Source organism: Lonchura striata, chromosome 2 (assembly GCF_050655825.1).
Source record: "Lonchura striata isolate lonStrDom1 chromosome 2, ASM5065582v1, whole genome shotgun sequence".
Lineage (NCBI taxonomy): Eukaryota > Metazoa > Chordata > Aves > Passeriformes > Estrildidae > Lonchura > Lonchura striata.
Window position 1 is genome coordinate 32341632 of NC_140704.1, and position 17163 is coordinate 32358794.

General features: G+C 41.0%; 1 protein-coding gene across 3 annotated transcripts in view; it reads right to left on the minus strand.

Moving 5' to 3' along the window:
- Positions 1-16866, minus strand: part of IGF2BP3 (insulin like growth factor 2 mRNA binding protein 3) — a 111483-nt gene extending 94617 nt beyond the window's left edge. Inside the window, exons 1-3 of one of the 3 annotated variants that reach the window (XM_021538252.3) lie at positions 16778-16866; positions 16039-16260; positions 14745-14805 (exon numbers count right to left, since the gene is read on the minus strand). In XM_021538252.3, the coding sequence (XP_021393927.1) occupies positions 14745-14805; positions 16039-16213 (236 nt within the window). In that variant the 5' untranslated portion in view covers positions 16214-16260; positions 16778-16866. Of the gene's footprint in view, positions 1-14744; positions 14806-15249; positions 15655-16038; positions 16266-16777 lie in introns of those variants that run through there. The other 2 variants (XM_031503849.3, XM_085573135.1) reach the window with 2 other exon arrangements.
- Positions 16867-17163: the final 297 nt, after the last annotated feature.

A 17163-nucleotide genomic window follows, 5' to 3' on the forward strand; every position in this document is an offset into this window, starting at 1 on the left:
TTGTTTACTTAATATCCTTAATGGAACACTGTGCTCAGCTTTTATCTTTCTTCTCCCTAGCCCTTGTTTTCTTCAGCCACCAAAAGAGCCAAAGGCTTCTTCTTTCCCATCACCTGTTTTCCTAGTGCCCCCAGGCCCTGCTACTTGAAGCAGTCACTACTTCCATTATGAGCTAACTATGAAAATCTACATCAGCTGTAAGAGGCAGCCCCAGACTGAAATTTGCATAGGGTTCCCCGCAGTATGTGGCCACATAAGGGGCTAGGGAGCAGTAAGTTAAAAGAAATTTTTTTTTTTTTTTTAACTTTCCAGTTAATTCAGCTCCCTTTAAAGAACCAAAGCAGCAAAAAGGAATGGTGAAGGATACTTCAGAGTCATTTCTGAAGCAAAAAAAGGTACCAGGATTCCAATAATTAAAAAGCCAACAAGATACTTTGTTCTAAGTAGCTGCTGGATAAAGCCTCACACTGTTTTTATTTCGCACTTCTTCCCTACTACCATCTCTTACTTGGCAAGAATTTGCAAACCAGTTAGAAATCCAATGGAAATAAGTAACACATAGCACATACTATGTAAAATTGTGGCAATTTTTTTGGTATGGGAGGTATGGCACCAGATTAGATCTCATCTAACAATAACTCAGTGATTCACCCTTCTCAGACTGAAATATCCAATTAAAATTAGCAGCACTTGTAGACAAATTCAGTAGCCACCATGCTGCTGAGACCAACTGCTCAACCACGAGCCTGTGTGTGCAGAGAACATCGGAAATGCTTCCCAGATTCCTTACACCACAGTGACAGACAGGGAGTCCAACCTATTTTGGTCTCCTTCGGGTCACACTTAAGTGAAACTACAGTTGTTCATACTCAATTTGAGTTCACCGTACGCTCCAAATTAAACAAATTCAGTTGGGGGGGGGAGGGAGTGGAGCAGACACAAAATAGCAAGAGTTGCTCCTGCTATACACTTGTAACATTTAATTCCAATACCTCTGTTACACAATCTCAGCATTTGCTACTTTGGTTTTGGTTTTTGTGTTTTGTTTTTTTTTTTTTTTGTTTGGTTGGTTTTTTTTGTAGTTTTTTTTTGCTGTCAAATAGATCTAAAACATTCAGGTTGAGAACAAGCTGTTTCAGAACTTAAACTAAGCGTGGCATTAGGGTAGTTCAGGGACTCATCCCACTTCACCACCACGTTGCTGTTTCACCCCACATGTGCAATTTTTAAAGAAAAGCCTGTTCACTGCCTCTCTCAGGCTACTCTACTAAAACTGACACAAATTAATGTCCAATCCCTAAAAAAGGATCTCAGTAAATGAAGATTCCTGTGGGGTCTAGAAAATGGAAACACAAACACTCATGCTGTTGAAAACACCATCTAATTTCAAAAAGCTTATAACCTATAACTAGAATAAGTGAAATATCTTTTTAGTCTGGTTTTAAGTGTATATGTGAACTTCAGCTACCATACTGGTTCCCCGACATTTTCAAGTCTCTTCCACAATATAAAAGGATAGCAACAAGGGCAAACTACTTCATTTAGACAACTGTATATATGATAATATCTAAAAATATTAGTAGTCCTAGTGCTTAAAAGGACAAAATAAGCTAAAAGTAAAATTAACAAATGCACAGAGCGAATCAACTCTTCAAATGTATAGCCACAGATTTCAGGCTCTTTCCAGTGTTTAGAGCCTCTCAAAGTATTTAGAGTGCATGTGTGCACATGCATCCATACTGACTGAAACTTCCATTTTTATTACTGTTTTTCAGAAATGCATATATTAATTTTGCGAGAGGACAGCTTAGACTGACATGATAATTGAGCATTTGAAAGATACTATGCTCATTGTCTGATGTTCCAGCAAAGCCTAACAATGACCTGCAGGTAATTTGCTCACATGACAAAAATCTTTTTTTTTAAATTAAAAATAATTTCTACCTTTCAATCTCAAGGCAAATCAAGACAAATTTTAAAAGTACTGAAAAGACAATCTGTTTCTTTTAAATCTTCTAGACCACACTCACATTAAAAAAGTAGAATACTCCACCAGCTTTACCTCAGAAATGTCAAGTTTACTGCACATTTCCTATTATCTTTAAAATAAGTAAGCTCTTCTGTCTCAATAGCTTCAGTACAATAAGCCTTATTAACACAAGTTTAAAACAAACTTTTGAAGTATAAATTGAAGCATGCTGTAGCCAAGACTGCACAGATACCAATTCTCACTTTGATGCTCTAGTCATCATTTCACTAGCACACTTTGTTGAACTAATGGAATACCAGCAAGAGGAGCACTCGAGTGCTGTCCCTTACTAATGGCAATGCCACGTGGCCTTAAACTGATTAAGTGATCTAAATCAGATGAGATATAACACCTTCACCAGAGGAGTGCTAGAACCTGTAGGGTTTGTACTATCACCACCAAATAGCTTCCTTTCTCTTGCCCTGTCAAAACCCAAAAGTCATTAGAAGCAACCACTCTGGTGTTTGGCTTGTCATTTTTATGCTGTCAATACAGATGCAGAAATTTCCTTTTTAAATATCATTTCTTCTTCTATATTTGTTACTTCTTACTTCTATTACTTGTTACTTGCAAAGAGAAACAAATGTGGTGTATGGCTTTCAAACATTATTTTCACTTTAGTAATTTTCACTGAAGAATTCTCCTCCAACAATGGTATTCACTTGAACAAAAATTTTGTAGAGAGAAGAGCAACAAAAGAAATTATTTCATAGTTGTACTTTCAGAAAAATGTAACATGTTATTTAGAAGACCTACACATCTCCCATCAAAAAATTTTATACCCTTGAAGTATACAATGTGCCATCCTTCAGCTGGTACATGGAACTAAAGAGACACCTTGCACACATAAGCAATATTTTTTACATTAAGGTGTGATCTAAAAACTGGTTAGTGAAAAAAAAAAACTAACTTTCTAATTGACATGATTTAAGAAGTTGAATTTATGCAGAAATAACCATGCAAATTTTTCTTTATTTTTTAAGCAATAGGTTTGGTCAGGGTAAGTATATCTACACTAGTAAATCCTCATGCACAGTAAATAATTTGTACTGCCATAGTTAAAGCATCACAGATTGTGTGCAAGAGTCCCTTGCAATATTTTATATTGACTTAATAGAAATGCTGTTAATTATATCTTGCATTAAGCTTCATTTTTAAGAATTACCAAAACAATCTTCTGTGCTTTTGTCATAGCAGCTTTGATTAGCGCATACAGGCTTACATAGTATAATATATGAAAGCAATCCCTGAGCTTTCATACCAGGGCTTGATTAAAGCCTTAGAGTATCATTTCATTCTGTTCAACTGGAAAAGTCAACAACTAAAATTCAATTGTTCACTGACTTTAAATTATGCAACATTTCAATTCTACAATTTGTTTCAAAGGGAAGTTATTCTGAAAAATCGCTTGTATATAAGAGGTGTAAGTGTAGTTTCTTTAGCAAATTTTACAGTTAATATATAATAATTTCCCCCACAATAGCAATACTATTAAAAAAATCTACCCTGACTTTAGGTAGTGGTATATAGAGCAATTGTACGGTAATACTATCTATCACCTTGTAAATAATTTCATTATTTTTAATTTATTTTTTATAGAAAACAAGATATAGTATCAGGTTTTGAGGATGAATATCACAGACAGCACTGATTTTTTCACTGTCATTGTAGATATGAATACACTGCCATGACCAGAGAACAAAAAACAGAGTTTTCATTTCTGCACTAGAAAGTACACTCTTTACATAGCATTTAACATTGACATTGTTTTAGTTCACTTCACATTAAACTAAGCAAAATTGTAATTTTGGATTAGTTACTTTTAAAGAAGAGAAAAGGCTTATATCATGCTCCAGCTAACCAGTTAAATCGTAAGTATAATTTATAAGTTAATCATCATTAATGTCAAGATTATTTGCATTTAGTAAGTTGCAGTTTTCAAAGACATAGCATTTTGTTGGGTATTTAAATCAAGATTATGACCAAAGTTCATATGAATGAAGATGATAATTCTGACCACATTTAATAAATTATTTAGCAGATAATTAGTTTGAATTTAGTTTGTATACAGATGTGCAAGCTTATTCTCACACAAGTAATTACTATCTTATTTTTACAATCATATGGTACTGATTCATAAACAGAGATACCTAAATTAAGTGGTACTTGCCCCCACAAACAGATTGAGCTGCTTTTACCTGACAGCACAGTTTAGCATAGTTTAAATACGCCTGTCAAATCTTCTAAATTCAGCCATTCCACCTGGATATAGACATACACAACTAAGGATTTAAGAACTTTTTTTAAAGAACTGGGGAAAGTTAAAATAGCAAATTAAATTAAAAAAAAAAAAAAAACTTAGGGAAGAATGTGGTGTTGTAAGGTATTTAACCACAGATATAAGTCATCCCTCTTTGGGGTTACTAACCACTTTTTGCTAACACTACTGTTTGCATGTCTTCTTTACTCCCCACCATCATCCCCCAAAAATTTAGCTTATTTCAAATGATGCTGGCACCAGATTCATGCCTAGAGCTGGACTATGCAATGAGATAAAAGTACCAGCAATAACCAGACCTGGAGCTACCAAAAGCCCCGAAGCAAAGCAATCACTCCCTCCTCCCCTAAACCTCAAAGACACGCATTAATACTTCACCACCACATACAGGTTATACACAGAGAGCAAGAGAAGTTCACAGGGCTGAATGTTAGAGGGAAAAGAGATCAGGACACCTCCTCAACCCCCCAAACCAGGCCAAGCTCTCCTTCTCTTGCCCTAGTCTCAACAGGAAGGTGGCACACCACAGCCACCTCCATAAAACTATGGTCCCCTGGAATTTGCAGGCTTCCATCATGGTAAAACATGATTAAGTTTTAGACAGACTTTTCCATGCTTTGCCTTTTTTTTTTTTCCTTTTACAGCCCTTTTCTCCCAAAGTTACCACCCAAAATAATACATCCAGTGACACAAGTGAGAACTGTGTCAAAGAGAGGCTTTCTTGAATACAAAGATCACATGTGATTTCTACCAGCAGTCTCTAGCTTAAAAAGTTAATCTTAACTTCAGCTTGCATTTGAAAAACCATTTTTTGAAGTGTTCCAGCACAAAACACAGCACTGCTATACAGTGGGAGACTCAAATAACCACGTGTGGTGCTGGATCTGAACAGAAGTCTCAGTTTCACGTTAAGATGCTGAGCTTAGCGTGTGCAAAACCAGTAACAGTCATTCTGGGTGAACTCTGTGGATCAGGTGACGTGAGCCCAAGGGCCACGAAGAAAAGCAATATACATAGGCTTATTATTTGCCACAGAGGCAGGCAAAACCCAAAGTGTATGAAATTCTGTGATTTTAGTGAAACTAGTCAAACACAAAGGTAGAGCAATCCTTATAATTTCAAGACTTCAGTTAATGACACATCTTCAAACTGTTTTCCCAAGACTACTTTCAAGGAAAAATTGGTAGCTTCAGCTATAAATAGGTTAAACACAATTCTGCTCATGCTCTGAGTTCAGTTAAACAACTGTCATAAAGCCCAGTTGTACAAAGGGTGTGTACACCACTTTTATCTGAAGCTTACCATTCTATGTTAAACACAGAATTTAGGACATATTTACATGCCAACAATCACTTCTTGTTTAAGACTAGCCAGTGCAAAATGGATAGAAATTACATTATTTATAAAAATCTTCTCTCAAGTGAATGACAGGACAAAAAAATTCTAAATAGAGGTATAGAATACATTCTAAATAAATACAATAATCAGCAACCCTGAGCAAGGCATCAAATAGAACAGGAACATTTGCTTTTATGATTCAGACCATCACTGAGGAAAAAAATCTTAGTATTTAATAAAAAAATATCCTCTACTTTTTGACTATTACAACAATGTGAGGTGTTTGGTTGCTTTAGGTGGTGTTTTTTTTTAAAGTATTTCAGCAGAATAAGCATTCTGATGGGACTTCAAATGAACTAGTATTAGCAGTACAAAAACAATTTTACACCACTCCTACTGAGTTCCAGAATTAAGCTCTGAAAATAAATTTAGTAACGACTACACAGTATTTTTTTTTTTAATCAACAATAGGAACTGCCCATTTCTCAATTATTTCTATGTTAAAAGTTTCTGTGCAGGTAGAAAATTCATACAATCAGGTAACAAACAAGTACTGAGATACTGCAGCACCTCTCTCAGGTTAATAGTAGTGCCTCCTGATTAGCAATGGCAGTTTTAAACACTTTTGGTTAGCATAACACCAAGTTAGGCAGCTGCCCACCACCACCTAGAACTCGTTTAAGTAATTGAGCTCTTATTAAGACAAACCTCACTGTGTGAGAGCTGTTGCTGCTGATCAGCACCAGCACCCACTGTGATCGATACCACTAACAGACACTTAGCATCAAATCCCTCTCGCCTGACCCTGGTGAACAGCTCCCTCTGTACACCAGAGCGCTGGTTTTCCAAGAAGAAAGATGTAGCTCATTCAGGAATCCTGTTGCCTTGGTAGGAAAGACCCCTGTGCTCTCTACAGCACAGAAACACAAAACTCTAACAAACAAGTAGCTCAGTGGTGAAGGGAGCCTGTGCAATCTGATGTACAGTTAGCAAAGTCATTTGAAAAATTATTTCTAAATTAGCTGCAATAGTCCAAGAGAACCAGTTTTTTCACTTAGCCATTACCTGCATAAGTTTGCCACCAAACTTTCACCAGAAAATAATTTAAAGCATGCATATCAGAATTCATATTAAAAAAATAGATAATATTTACATTATAAATATAATATATTGTCATAGATTAAACTACTACCTAAATTCCACTAGCATCCCACAAATTATGTTTTCCAAGCGCTGTCCTAAAGAGACTCTTCTTTGAAATTTTTATGTTGGATGTAGGAGGAAAAATTGAACTACTCTTCCATGATAACCAGGAAGCCAGCATCACAAAGAATTTCCCCAGTGAGTATAAACCAAATAATCCCCTCTATCACCAAAAATAAATTTCTGGATTATCTGTTCTGTAACTGCTTTAAAACTACTATTTAAAAAAAGCCAAACAAACAACTGGTGTCATTTGCCTTTGCTATATATATATATATTTCCCTATCAAAGCTAGAGAGATTTTATCAACTGTGTTTCCCCAAGAGTGTCCCCACTCCACACTCGGGATTCAGGATTCCCTCTGATGCCAGGGGAGAGGGGGCAGAGAGAGTGCAGGATCAGGCCCTGGATGAAAGCTGTGTGGAGCACCTGCACAGCACAGCTCACCTGAGGCAGGGATTCCCTCACCCCTCCTCTTGCTCATGGCCAGCCCTCCTGCCCTGATTGTTCCTAGAAAATTAGAACCCAACTTTGATCAATGCACGCTAGATATTTAATTAATAATTCCAAATCCAAGCCCAACAAGCTTTTTACTCCATCTCTGACTGCTCTTTAATTTGAAATCAGGAAAATAAGTAACTGCAAACCCAGCTAATAACTTAAGCTTATTATTTTCTCCAACAGAAATTTTTGTTCAAACACTAGAGTTCCCTTTACTGGAAATTCTGATTTCTGCACTACAATTTTTATGACTCCATTAAGGTGAAGTGAGCTCCATTTTTGAGGGAAAACATATAGAACATGCATATTTAACATATAAAAATTAAACAATTTACCAAAACAATAAAGCATTTCTATTTTCAAAGAGGAAAAATGTATTAGACTCATGGTGTAGACTACATATTTTAAAATAACATTCCTAAAGTTCAGCTGAGCATGAAAGTTAATCTTTCAAAAGTGAACATTCAGCTCCAGTTGTGTTCAAGGGTATTGGTACTAGGAAAAAAAAAGAAGGCAACCCAAAAAAAACCCCAACCTTACTATTTTTATAAATTCTCCAGATATTTTTAGCTGGTCCCTTCTTAAACTGCAAATTATTTTATGGTAATACAATCTTTTAAAATGCATATGTGGAGATATATATATATACACACACACACAAGACACACACATATATGTACGCATTCTCTTAGAAACTACTGATTGGTAAGAAATAATGCAGAGGCTACAGTCACAAGATAATCAAGACCCCCAAAAATTTAAAATGGAGTAAAGCCCTTCCCAGCTGAAGATCCTCTATTTCAACACAGTTTCATTTCTGTACTTAGTCCCATACCCAAGAAGAGTCAGATCCCTCTTTGACTCATTATCTGTGAGCTAATTAAATTTAACTTAATTAAAAGCACAGAATACCTCATTTTGCATGTTAGTAGCAGTTTTCCCTTCATTCAGACCTGCAAGGACAGTTTTAGTAGATGCTGATTCCCCTGCACCGTGAAGAGGCAGGCTATAGGGAAAGCACATGGCTGCTCAGGCTGTGTTGAATAGGAGACATTTTATACTATAGGTTCCTCTTGTGCCAGCTGTCACAATAATATATGTCAGCAAAATAACAATTAATACTGTAATTTTTCATTTTGAAATTTCAAAGCACTGGCAGAAAAAAAAAAAGGAAAACTACCTTTTTTGGCACCACTCTTTTACTGCCATTACACATACAGTATTTTAAGTTTTACTAGGGTCAATATTAGGGTAATACATTTCATTTGCTAAGTATCCCACAACATATATCAAGATTTTCTTCTCTGTTAAATACATCCATCTTTGAAAATACACTCACAAACCAATATTGCAGATATGGAAAGAAGCAAAACCAGGAGATAATACAAAATTACAATTTTTTTATACTTACCATGAAAACATGGGAGCTCTTGTTCCCACACAATTTTTTCAAAGCCAAATCACATATTCCAGTTGATGACAAGGAACAACTGTCACTGAAGTATCCAGATGGACAGACATACCCAGAGAGGCTGGGTAGCACCAGTAAGCATTGGGCTAACTGGTCTCCCCAGCACACCCTCAACATAGGCACACAGGGAGATTTTTGAATGACACATTCAAGATATTTTCCTCATTTGGACAGCAGAGGTAACACTCACCCAGCAAAGATGCAGGGTGAAAAGGAATTCAAGTGCCTACATGTGACATGCCCAAGAAAAAAAACAATAAAGGAAAAATTATGGAAGCCTCAGACTAAAGCTATAAAATAATGCTCAAGTATTTGATTCTATCATATTTCTAGACAAAATAAGGGAAAGTTATGGTTTTATCTTAGCTTTCAACAGTAATTAACTTATAACTTTACATAGTTCTATATTCTGCATCATTAGAGATGAAGAATGGACTGATGTGGAGATAGATATTTTGCATATGAAAATAAAAGTGCATGAAAATATAATGGCCTTGAAGCACTCTAGAACTACATAAAGCACCTTGATATTGCTAAATATATCAAACCTATTAAAACTTTCTAATCCATCCCCCTCTATATACAAAGCATGAAGTTGTCATCCATACTTAGAGAATTTCATTTTTTGAAGGTGGTCTCTATCCATTTACTGATTCTGAATAATCAAATTCCAATAATAAATTTTAAATGACAAGAAAAAAGCTCCTACATCAATATTGTCTTGTGCCTATCTCACTGGGCTCACGTAAGGATGAGCTCACCAGAAGAAAGAGTGTCTTTAGCTGTGGTCCATGCCACTATGTATTTTTTACCAAAATCCCAGGACAATAAAAGACTAAAAGATAAGATGGCCCTAGGTTTAAGGAGTGAAGAATCTTTTTTGTGAGGTTCCCTGAAGGACAAGCCCTGTCCATGGCTAAGTATTAGGTGTATTTTAATTCTGTGTGGGTCCCTCTCTTACAGGCATCATGGGAAGCAGCACATTTTCTGATAGGTAGGTAATTCTCAGGCCATTTACAATTTTTCAGGTCAAAACTAAGCATTTGAAGTCCACTCAGTAGCTAGACAGAAGCCATAAAAGGACTCCAGCACTGTAGAGTCCTATGCTCTGCGCTTAAAAAGAGTGACTGAAATGAACATAGCCCCATTTTATAAAAATGCCACCTTCAAGGTCTCAAAAATGTGGAAAATGTTATTACCCCATGCTTGAAAGGAAACTAAGGGAGAAATAAAAAAAAAATCTTAAACATTTCCTGATCATATTTTTACTACCCTTGAATTACACTTCCAAAATGTTATTTTTTATTCCACCCCTTTAAAATTTACCATATCTATGCACAATTTAAAGTCTACTACAAGTATATTTCTCTGGGTACGTTCTGAACAGGACCAATCTTTCAAGACACACATTTACACCTGCATTTCATGCGTCCAGCTAATTTTTAAAAACTGCAACAAGAAGGGACTTTTACTTAATTAATGATCAAACAGCATGAGGAACAATAAAAATTAAATTGCCCACAATGTAATAGTTAGCACAGTTGGTGAAGATTATCTGGTTTTGTCATAATGACTCATTGTCTGTATAGGAATAGTCACAACTGGTGTTTCAGCTTTAGTTGTAAAATTTTAAAGATTAAAACAAAAAAATTTCCTCTGTTCACATGCGCAAAAAAATATAGAAACAGAATAAAAACTTTAAATCACTATGTGAAATTTTGGCCCTGCACTCTCAAAAACACTAAGTTTGTGCATAGAAAAGAGAACAAATAGAGCTAAGAAATGGCGTATTTTCTAACATGTCTTCTTTGAGCGTATTTCTACCTACTTGATATTTACAGAAGCAAAACTAAAAATCAATGCCACTAATTTTTTTTTTTAATAACTATGGCCATTGCAGGCACCATCATACTTTAGTCTCACAAAACCATTTCCCACCATCTTGTGCACACGGGACACAAGCTGTCATTATACTGAAAATTAGCAACACAATCCGATTCCCATCTAATGGTCACTCCTGGAACACAGGTGGCTGCAACAGAGGGACTTGGGGTCTGTTTTCCTCAAATCAGTCTTTGGACACCTCAGCATCAGAGGTGAAGCCCAGCTGGCAGGCCATTGCTCCCCCCATAGAGCAGCACTACCTATAGGGTGCAACTCTGTTACCCACTTCTGCTCCCTTCCCAAACAAATCCCCCAGAAGAGACACACTGAATTTATTTTCCCAACAAAGAGCCTTTGAGGTGGGGAAAAGAATAATTAATCTTCCTACTGGAAAAATATCTCATCATTATCACAGGTGAGGTGTTTGTGAGCATTTTATGTACCTGAGGGCTCCAGGAGCAGGCAGAGTGGATCAGGAAGCCCACCTGGACATGGAAGCCAGGCCAGGAGGCTGCGCCAAGCACATCCCCAGGTGCCCAGAGTTAGCGCCTGCCCTCCCCCCTCATTACGCACAAGTGACATCAGGGCCATTTGAATAATCAGATTGCAGCCTACATCGCCTTGTGAGATACCAGCTGCTCTTGGATTGCAGCAAGGTAGTGCCCAAAGCCTCGGACCACAAGTTCCACCACGTACGCCATGGGCAGCCACCATCTTCCTCCTGCAGTGCTGCTTCCTCAGGAGAAAACTCATCTAAGTAGTGGATGTGACTAACAGTGCCCTGCCTTCCCTCACAGAGTGTGGCAGAGTGTGACTCGCAGTCAAAATCATTACAATGCCTCCTCTAACTTTTGCATAAAGTGACCTAAACCCTTAAATATTGCAATAGCCTTCTTCCACACCAAGGGGTCTGAATGCAGAAATGCTGCATTCCTTTGGCGTTCCCTTGAGACTTCAATAGTAAGTCAGGAATCTACTCCTGAGCTTATTAAATGCTTTGCACCTCCCCCAAAGTAATTCCCCACCTTTCCATCAAGAAAACCTTGACCAGGGCTCTTTTTTCAACCACAGCATATGTCCTGGTCTGTTTTTTAAATACTTCCAGGGAAGTGGTGGGTGGGGGGGGGTTGGGGGAGGGAAGGGGGGAAAGCCACACACACAGGCTCTCTCCTTACTTCCTTCCACAGCAGGTAGGAAGGCAATTTTGAAAACCTGGGTGTGCCCACTTCAAATCAGAAGATCCAGTAAAGGCTGGAATGCAGTGACTACTGGGCCCAAGAATTTCGCCCTGAATAGCAAGCCAGGCACACTCCATGTCTTCCAGATTCAGCTCAACTTTATGGCAACCCTAGCTGACACCACCTCTTGACCTTCCTTTATGTGACAAGGATATGGATTACCAAACCCTTACCCTTTCCTCCTGTGCACCTCAGCTGTCTCTGGAGAAAGACACCCACGAACTACCTTTGTCAGTGATAATGTACACACTCTGGTAAAAAAATAAATAAATAAAATAATAGAAATCCCCATAAAAATCGTATTTAAGGAGACTGTGAGGAGGGGAGCTAGGAGTCTCCATGAAGCAGCCTCAAAGCAGCAGAGGTCAATACAATGTATTGAATAATTTCATTGTGCTACAAAACAACTTTTGCTCTTACGAAGTAGTCATTTGACCAAACTATTAAATGTACTCTCGTGCTGAAAGGCAGACTTGACGCTTCCACTTTTTTTTTTTTAATGGCGTCACTTCTCCAGCCATACCTCACCCACTGGAGAGCACAGGGCTCTTTGGAAAGCGCTTCCCGGCCTTGCAGAGTGCAAACACACTGGGTGGGCCTGGCCAGCAGCACCCCCCACACCCCAGCTGCTCCTACACCTTTCCCTGCTGCAAAGAGATACAAAGACTTCAAATAAGTTACTTTGAAACAACCTTAACCACTTTCACCAGCAATACTCAACATTTGAAAACTGTGCTTGTAATTAACAACTCAAAACATGTGCCCAGTAAGCAGTATTTCGAAAAACAGAAAAAATCTCCAACTTTTTCACATCCTCCCATCCCCCCCCCAAAAAATCTAGACATCTATAAAAGGAAAAAGAGAGCCACTATTACATATGGAGGCCACTGAATGAATTTTAAGTGTCTCTCTATATTAGATTTTGGGAGAGGGGGAGCAGAAACAAAGGGGAAGGAAGTACACTCGTAAGAAATACAATTTAATTTTCTGTTAAACAGCAGTATAAATCTGAACTGTATCTAATGCATTCCAACAAGATAATGCACGATGAAACAGTGTTTTAACAAATAAGGGCTTTGGGAGAAGCAACACGGGTATGCTGATACAATTACATTTGCAATTTTTTTCAATATGCCTATATGCAGGCTACGCAAGCCTAGAAAAAGCACTTGAAGTTCAGTGTGTAATTCTTTGCAACAAGTTACAGACAGATAAATGTTTCTGATAATTGCTAATTCACAAATAGGACACGGTACCCAGCAAAGAACAGACTTCTGCACCATTTCAGCTGGCAGCTGAAAGAACAGAAAAATACTTTAAAACACATTAAACAATGATAAAAAAAAAAAAGTTGGGGAAGCACCAGTGATTTTAAATTTACCATTATATAAGTGTAATTAATTTATTTTCAAAAGCATAAATAGAATACTCTTTGTGCAAGTTTAAGATTAACAAGTATAACAGTAAATTTATTAGACTAATAGGAAATCATCAATTTTTATATGCCCCATGGAATTTTCTTCTTAAATTAAAAGTATACTCCATCTACAACAGTATTTTTCTATACAAAATCTTTTAAATGCAGACTACTGTAATTCAAAACTATATGCATTGCATATTAAAGGAGAAAGAACACATACACCATATTAATTTTCAATGAAAATTATCAAATAAATACAACCATTAAGAGTCACGTGCAATGAATTTGTCCAGAGAGGGGTTCCCCCTTCCCTTAACAAGGGCAAAAAACCTCCATACTTTCTCAAGTGAAGCTTTCTTCTAACACTAAAAAGATCAAACTTCTAATTCTCAAAATACCATGATACAATGCCCATCGAGACAGATAAACCATCTTTTCCAATTAACTATCTTAAAAAGACTGAAATTTTAAAAATAATCCTGAAACAGTAGAAGTCCTTTTTAATAAAGTTTCACAGACAGACATACTTCCCAGATTGAATAATGGAGTGCAGGAACAAGCACGTGGAAAGTTTGATCTTTTTTTTTTTTTTTACTCTCTAGTGCATGCCAGGTTTTCTATCATATAAATATTTGTGAAAGAAGCAGGCTGAATTGCTATAGGCAGCATAAAAATACTACTGCTTTATTCCAAATATTGCTTCTTTACATGAGGCCCAACAAAATTTCTGCTTTGCAAAAATTAAATGTGTGTTTAGAAATTAAGGATGCATAAATCCTGTCGTTACTGGGAAGAAGTCCTTCTCCTGCTGCTTCTATAGACCAGCTCAAAATAGCTATGATAAAATCCTCTCAAATACAGATGAGACTTCTACTATGTGCCTGTAAAATGCTGCAGATTCCAACATGGCAGGATCAAAAAAAATATAACCACCAGTATATTTACAAGGTGCTTTTTGTTGCTGAAGCAGAGCTCACGTGCTTGCCCGTTATAGAGTGCACAACACCACATTTCATTTCCTGCTAGCACACAGATTTTAACTCTTCTCACAGAACTTTAAATTTTAAAATCTGCACGATCATTTGCCATCAGACCATAATAATTTACTTCTCCCACAGAAAGGTGCCGGTTTTTAAAAATAAATTAAATAGTACCATTGCTGCCTGGCCAAGACACTACATTAGAAATACATGGGGTGATTCTAGAAAACCTCTCGGACTGCACCGAGTGCACGCCTGTGGGTTTAAGAAAGCGGTCCATTTATCTACAGGGAAGAGAAACACAAACCTAAGCATTTTTCAAATTGCTTCTCACTGGATAACTAAGGGCAAGGGGCGGTGCGGGGAGAGGGGGGATGGGGGGTGTGGATAAAAATAAATTACCTTTGTCTTTTCGGGACCGAATGTTCAACTTCTATGAGTTTCCCATGCAGCTCCACTTTACCTGCCGAGATAAACAGAAAGGGGAAAATATTCGAGCGCGGCTGTGCGTCCCGGTCTCCAGGAGCGGGCACGCAGGGGTGCGAAGCAGGAAACGGGAGCGCAACACGTTAGCCCATTCATCGGCGGCCCGGGCAGCGGCGGAGCGGGGCCGCGGCGCCCGGGAAGGCGGCACGGCCCGGCGCCCGGGGCCGCGCCGCTGCCGCGGGGAGCCGCGCTGCCCTCCCGGGGCCCCTTCCCCCGCCCCGCGCCGCCAACAGCCCGCGAAACGCCGTGTGCGGGAGCCGGGCTCGGCCCCGTCTCGGGGAGGGGGAGCGGGGGCTCCGCCACCCCCCGTGCCGCCAACTTCGGGCGATTTTCTGCGCGGAAGCGGGCGGGAAGGGAGCCGGAGGGAGGCGCGGAGCGCAGCCCGAGCCCATCTCCTCCGAAGCAGCCTCTCGCAGCAGACCTGAGCCCATCTCCTTCGCGGCAGCCTCTCTCGGCAAAGCTCCGCAAAGCCGCTTCACGCGAAAATAATTTTTTTTTTTAAGCACACAAAAACAGGATGTCGGGGCTGGGAGCCGGCGCTGCTGGAGGCGGTGATGGGTGCGTGAGAGCAGCGAAGAGAAACCGAAATAAATAGCAGGGCAGCGCGGGGCGGGGGACAGGCAGGGCTGCCCCCTCCCAAGTTTGGAGCAATTCGGCGGCTCGCCCCCAGCCCCGCGGCCTAAGCCAAGCCGAAAGGAGCCCCAGCCCGCTCCGGGTGGAGTTGGCCCCTGCGAGGGAGTCCAGCTGTGCCCGGGGGTGTGTGCAGCCGCTGCCCCGCGCAGGGCTCGGCGCCCGCAGCCCGCCTCCGCCTCACTGCACTCACCGCCCCCCCCAATGCAGCGAGGGCCCCCGGGCGGGCAGGGCTGGCCGTGGGGCTTGGAAAAACATGGGAACCGCCGCGCCGCGGGTCCCTGGGCCCAGGCTCCCGCCCCTCCCCGGCCACTCCCGGGGGGCCGCCGCCGCGTAAGCCCCGCGCAAAGGCTCCACGGGAAGGCCGGGCGGCTCCGGCCGACCTCGCAAAAAAAACAGTTCTCACCTCACCTGCGGGCGGAGGGAACAGGGACCCCCCCGGACCCCCCTCAGCACCCCCCAGACCAGCGGCGCGGCCCAGGCCGCCGCTGCAGCCGCTCCGCGGCCGCGGAAGAGCTCGAGAGGCGGGAGCCGTCGGGGCTGCGGAGAGAGGGCGGGGGTGGTGGAAGGGGCCGCTCACCTGAAAGTGCCTCGATGGCCTTCATAGCCCAGCTCTCGTCGGGGCAGTCCACGAAGGCGTACCCCGTCTTCACCAGGAACTGGCCCGAGAAGGGTATCTTGGAGTCCTTAAAGAGACTTTCCAGGTCGAGAGGGCTGACGTTCTCGCCGAGGTTGCCGATGTAGAGCTTGTTCATCTTCCTGGCGGCTCGGGGAGGCGCGCACGGCGGGCTGCAACCCTCGTCTTGCGAGAGGAGGTGGGGAGGAAGGGGGAAATAAAACAAAATGCGATGGAGGAAGGAGAGAGCGAGAGAGAGAGAGACAGGGAGAGGGAAAAAAAAAATCAGATCTGCAGCTTGTGTCCCTCCCTCTCTCTCTCTCGGGGTAAAAAAAAAAAAAAAAAAAAGAAAAAAAAAAAGAAAAAAAAAAAAAGAAGGGAAAAAAAAAAAAAAAAGCGTGGCCAAACGGGAGCCCTAAGTGCCTGCCGTGCTACCCGGGCGCATGGGGGGCACGGGGGAAACACCCAGCGCCGGGGCCGCGGATGGCGGGCTGAGAAGAGGAAAAGGAGGAGGGGAGGGGAAAAAAAACTACTTTTTTTGTCTTGCCCCCAAGCCCCTTTGGCAGCAGCAGGCGGACTATGAAAATGTCACACTACGTGCATGCAGGCGCCGCCTCTCCGTATTAAAAAAAAAAAAAAAAAAAAAGAGAGAGAGAGAGAGGGGAGGGGGGAGGGAAGGACGGAGAGAGAGAAAAAAAATTACTTGAATATTCCGGCTTTTTGAATGAGCCACGTGTTCAAACTACAAATCAACTTCTCACGTGAGGAATCCCAGCTCTTCAATTAGCGAGTGGAAGGGGCGCACACACACTCACGGAGAAGGAGGAGGAGGATGGGGTGAAGGACGGGGAGAGGGGTGGGGGGAGGCTGGACAGGACAGGACAAGTTTAGAGAGGGCCGGAGGGCGGGGGAAATGGAAACCGGAGTTGGGTGGGCTCCGGTCTGCGCCGCCTCTGCCCTTCCGCGGGGGGAGTTCGCTCTGCGCGCCCCCTCCGCCCAAAAACGGCTGTGAGACCGCACCTCCCCCCGTGCGAGCAGGGTGTGATCCCGGGGAGGGAGGGGAAAAGGCACCGCAATGCCCGCCCCCCC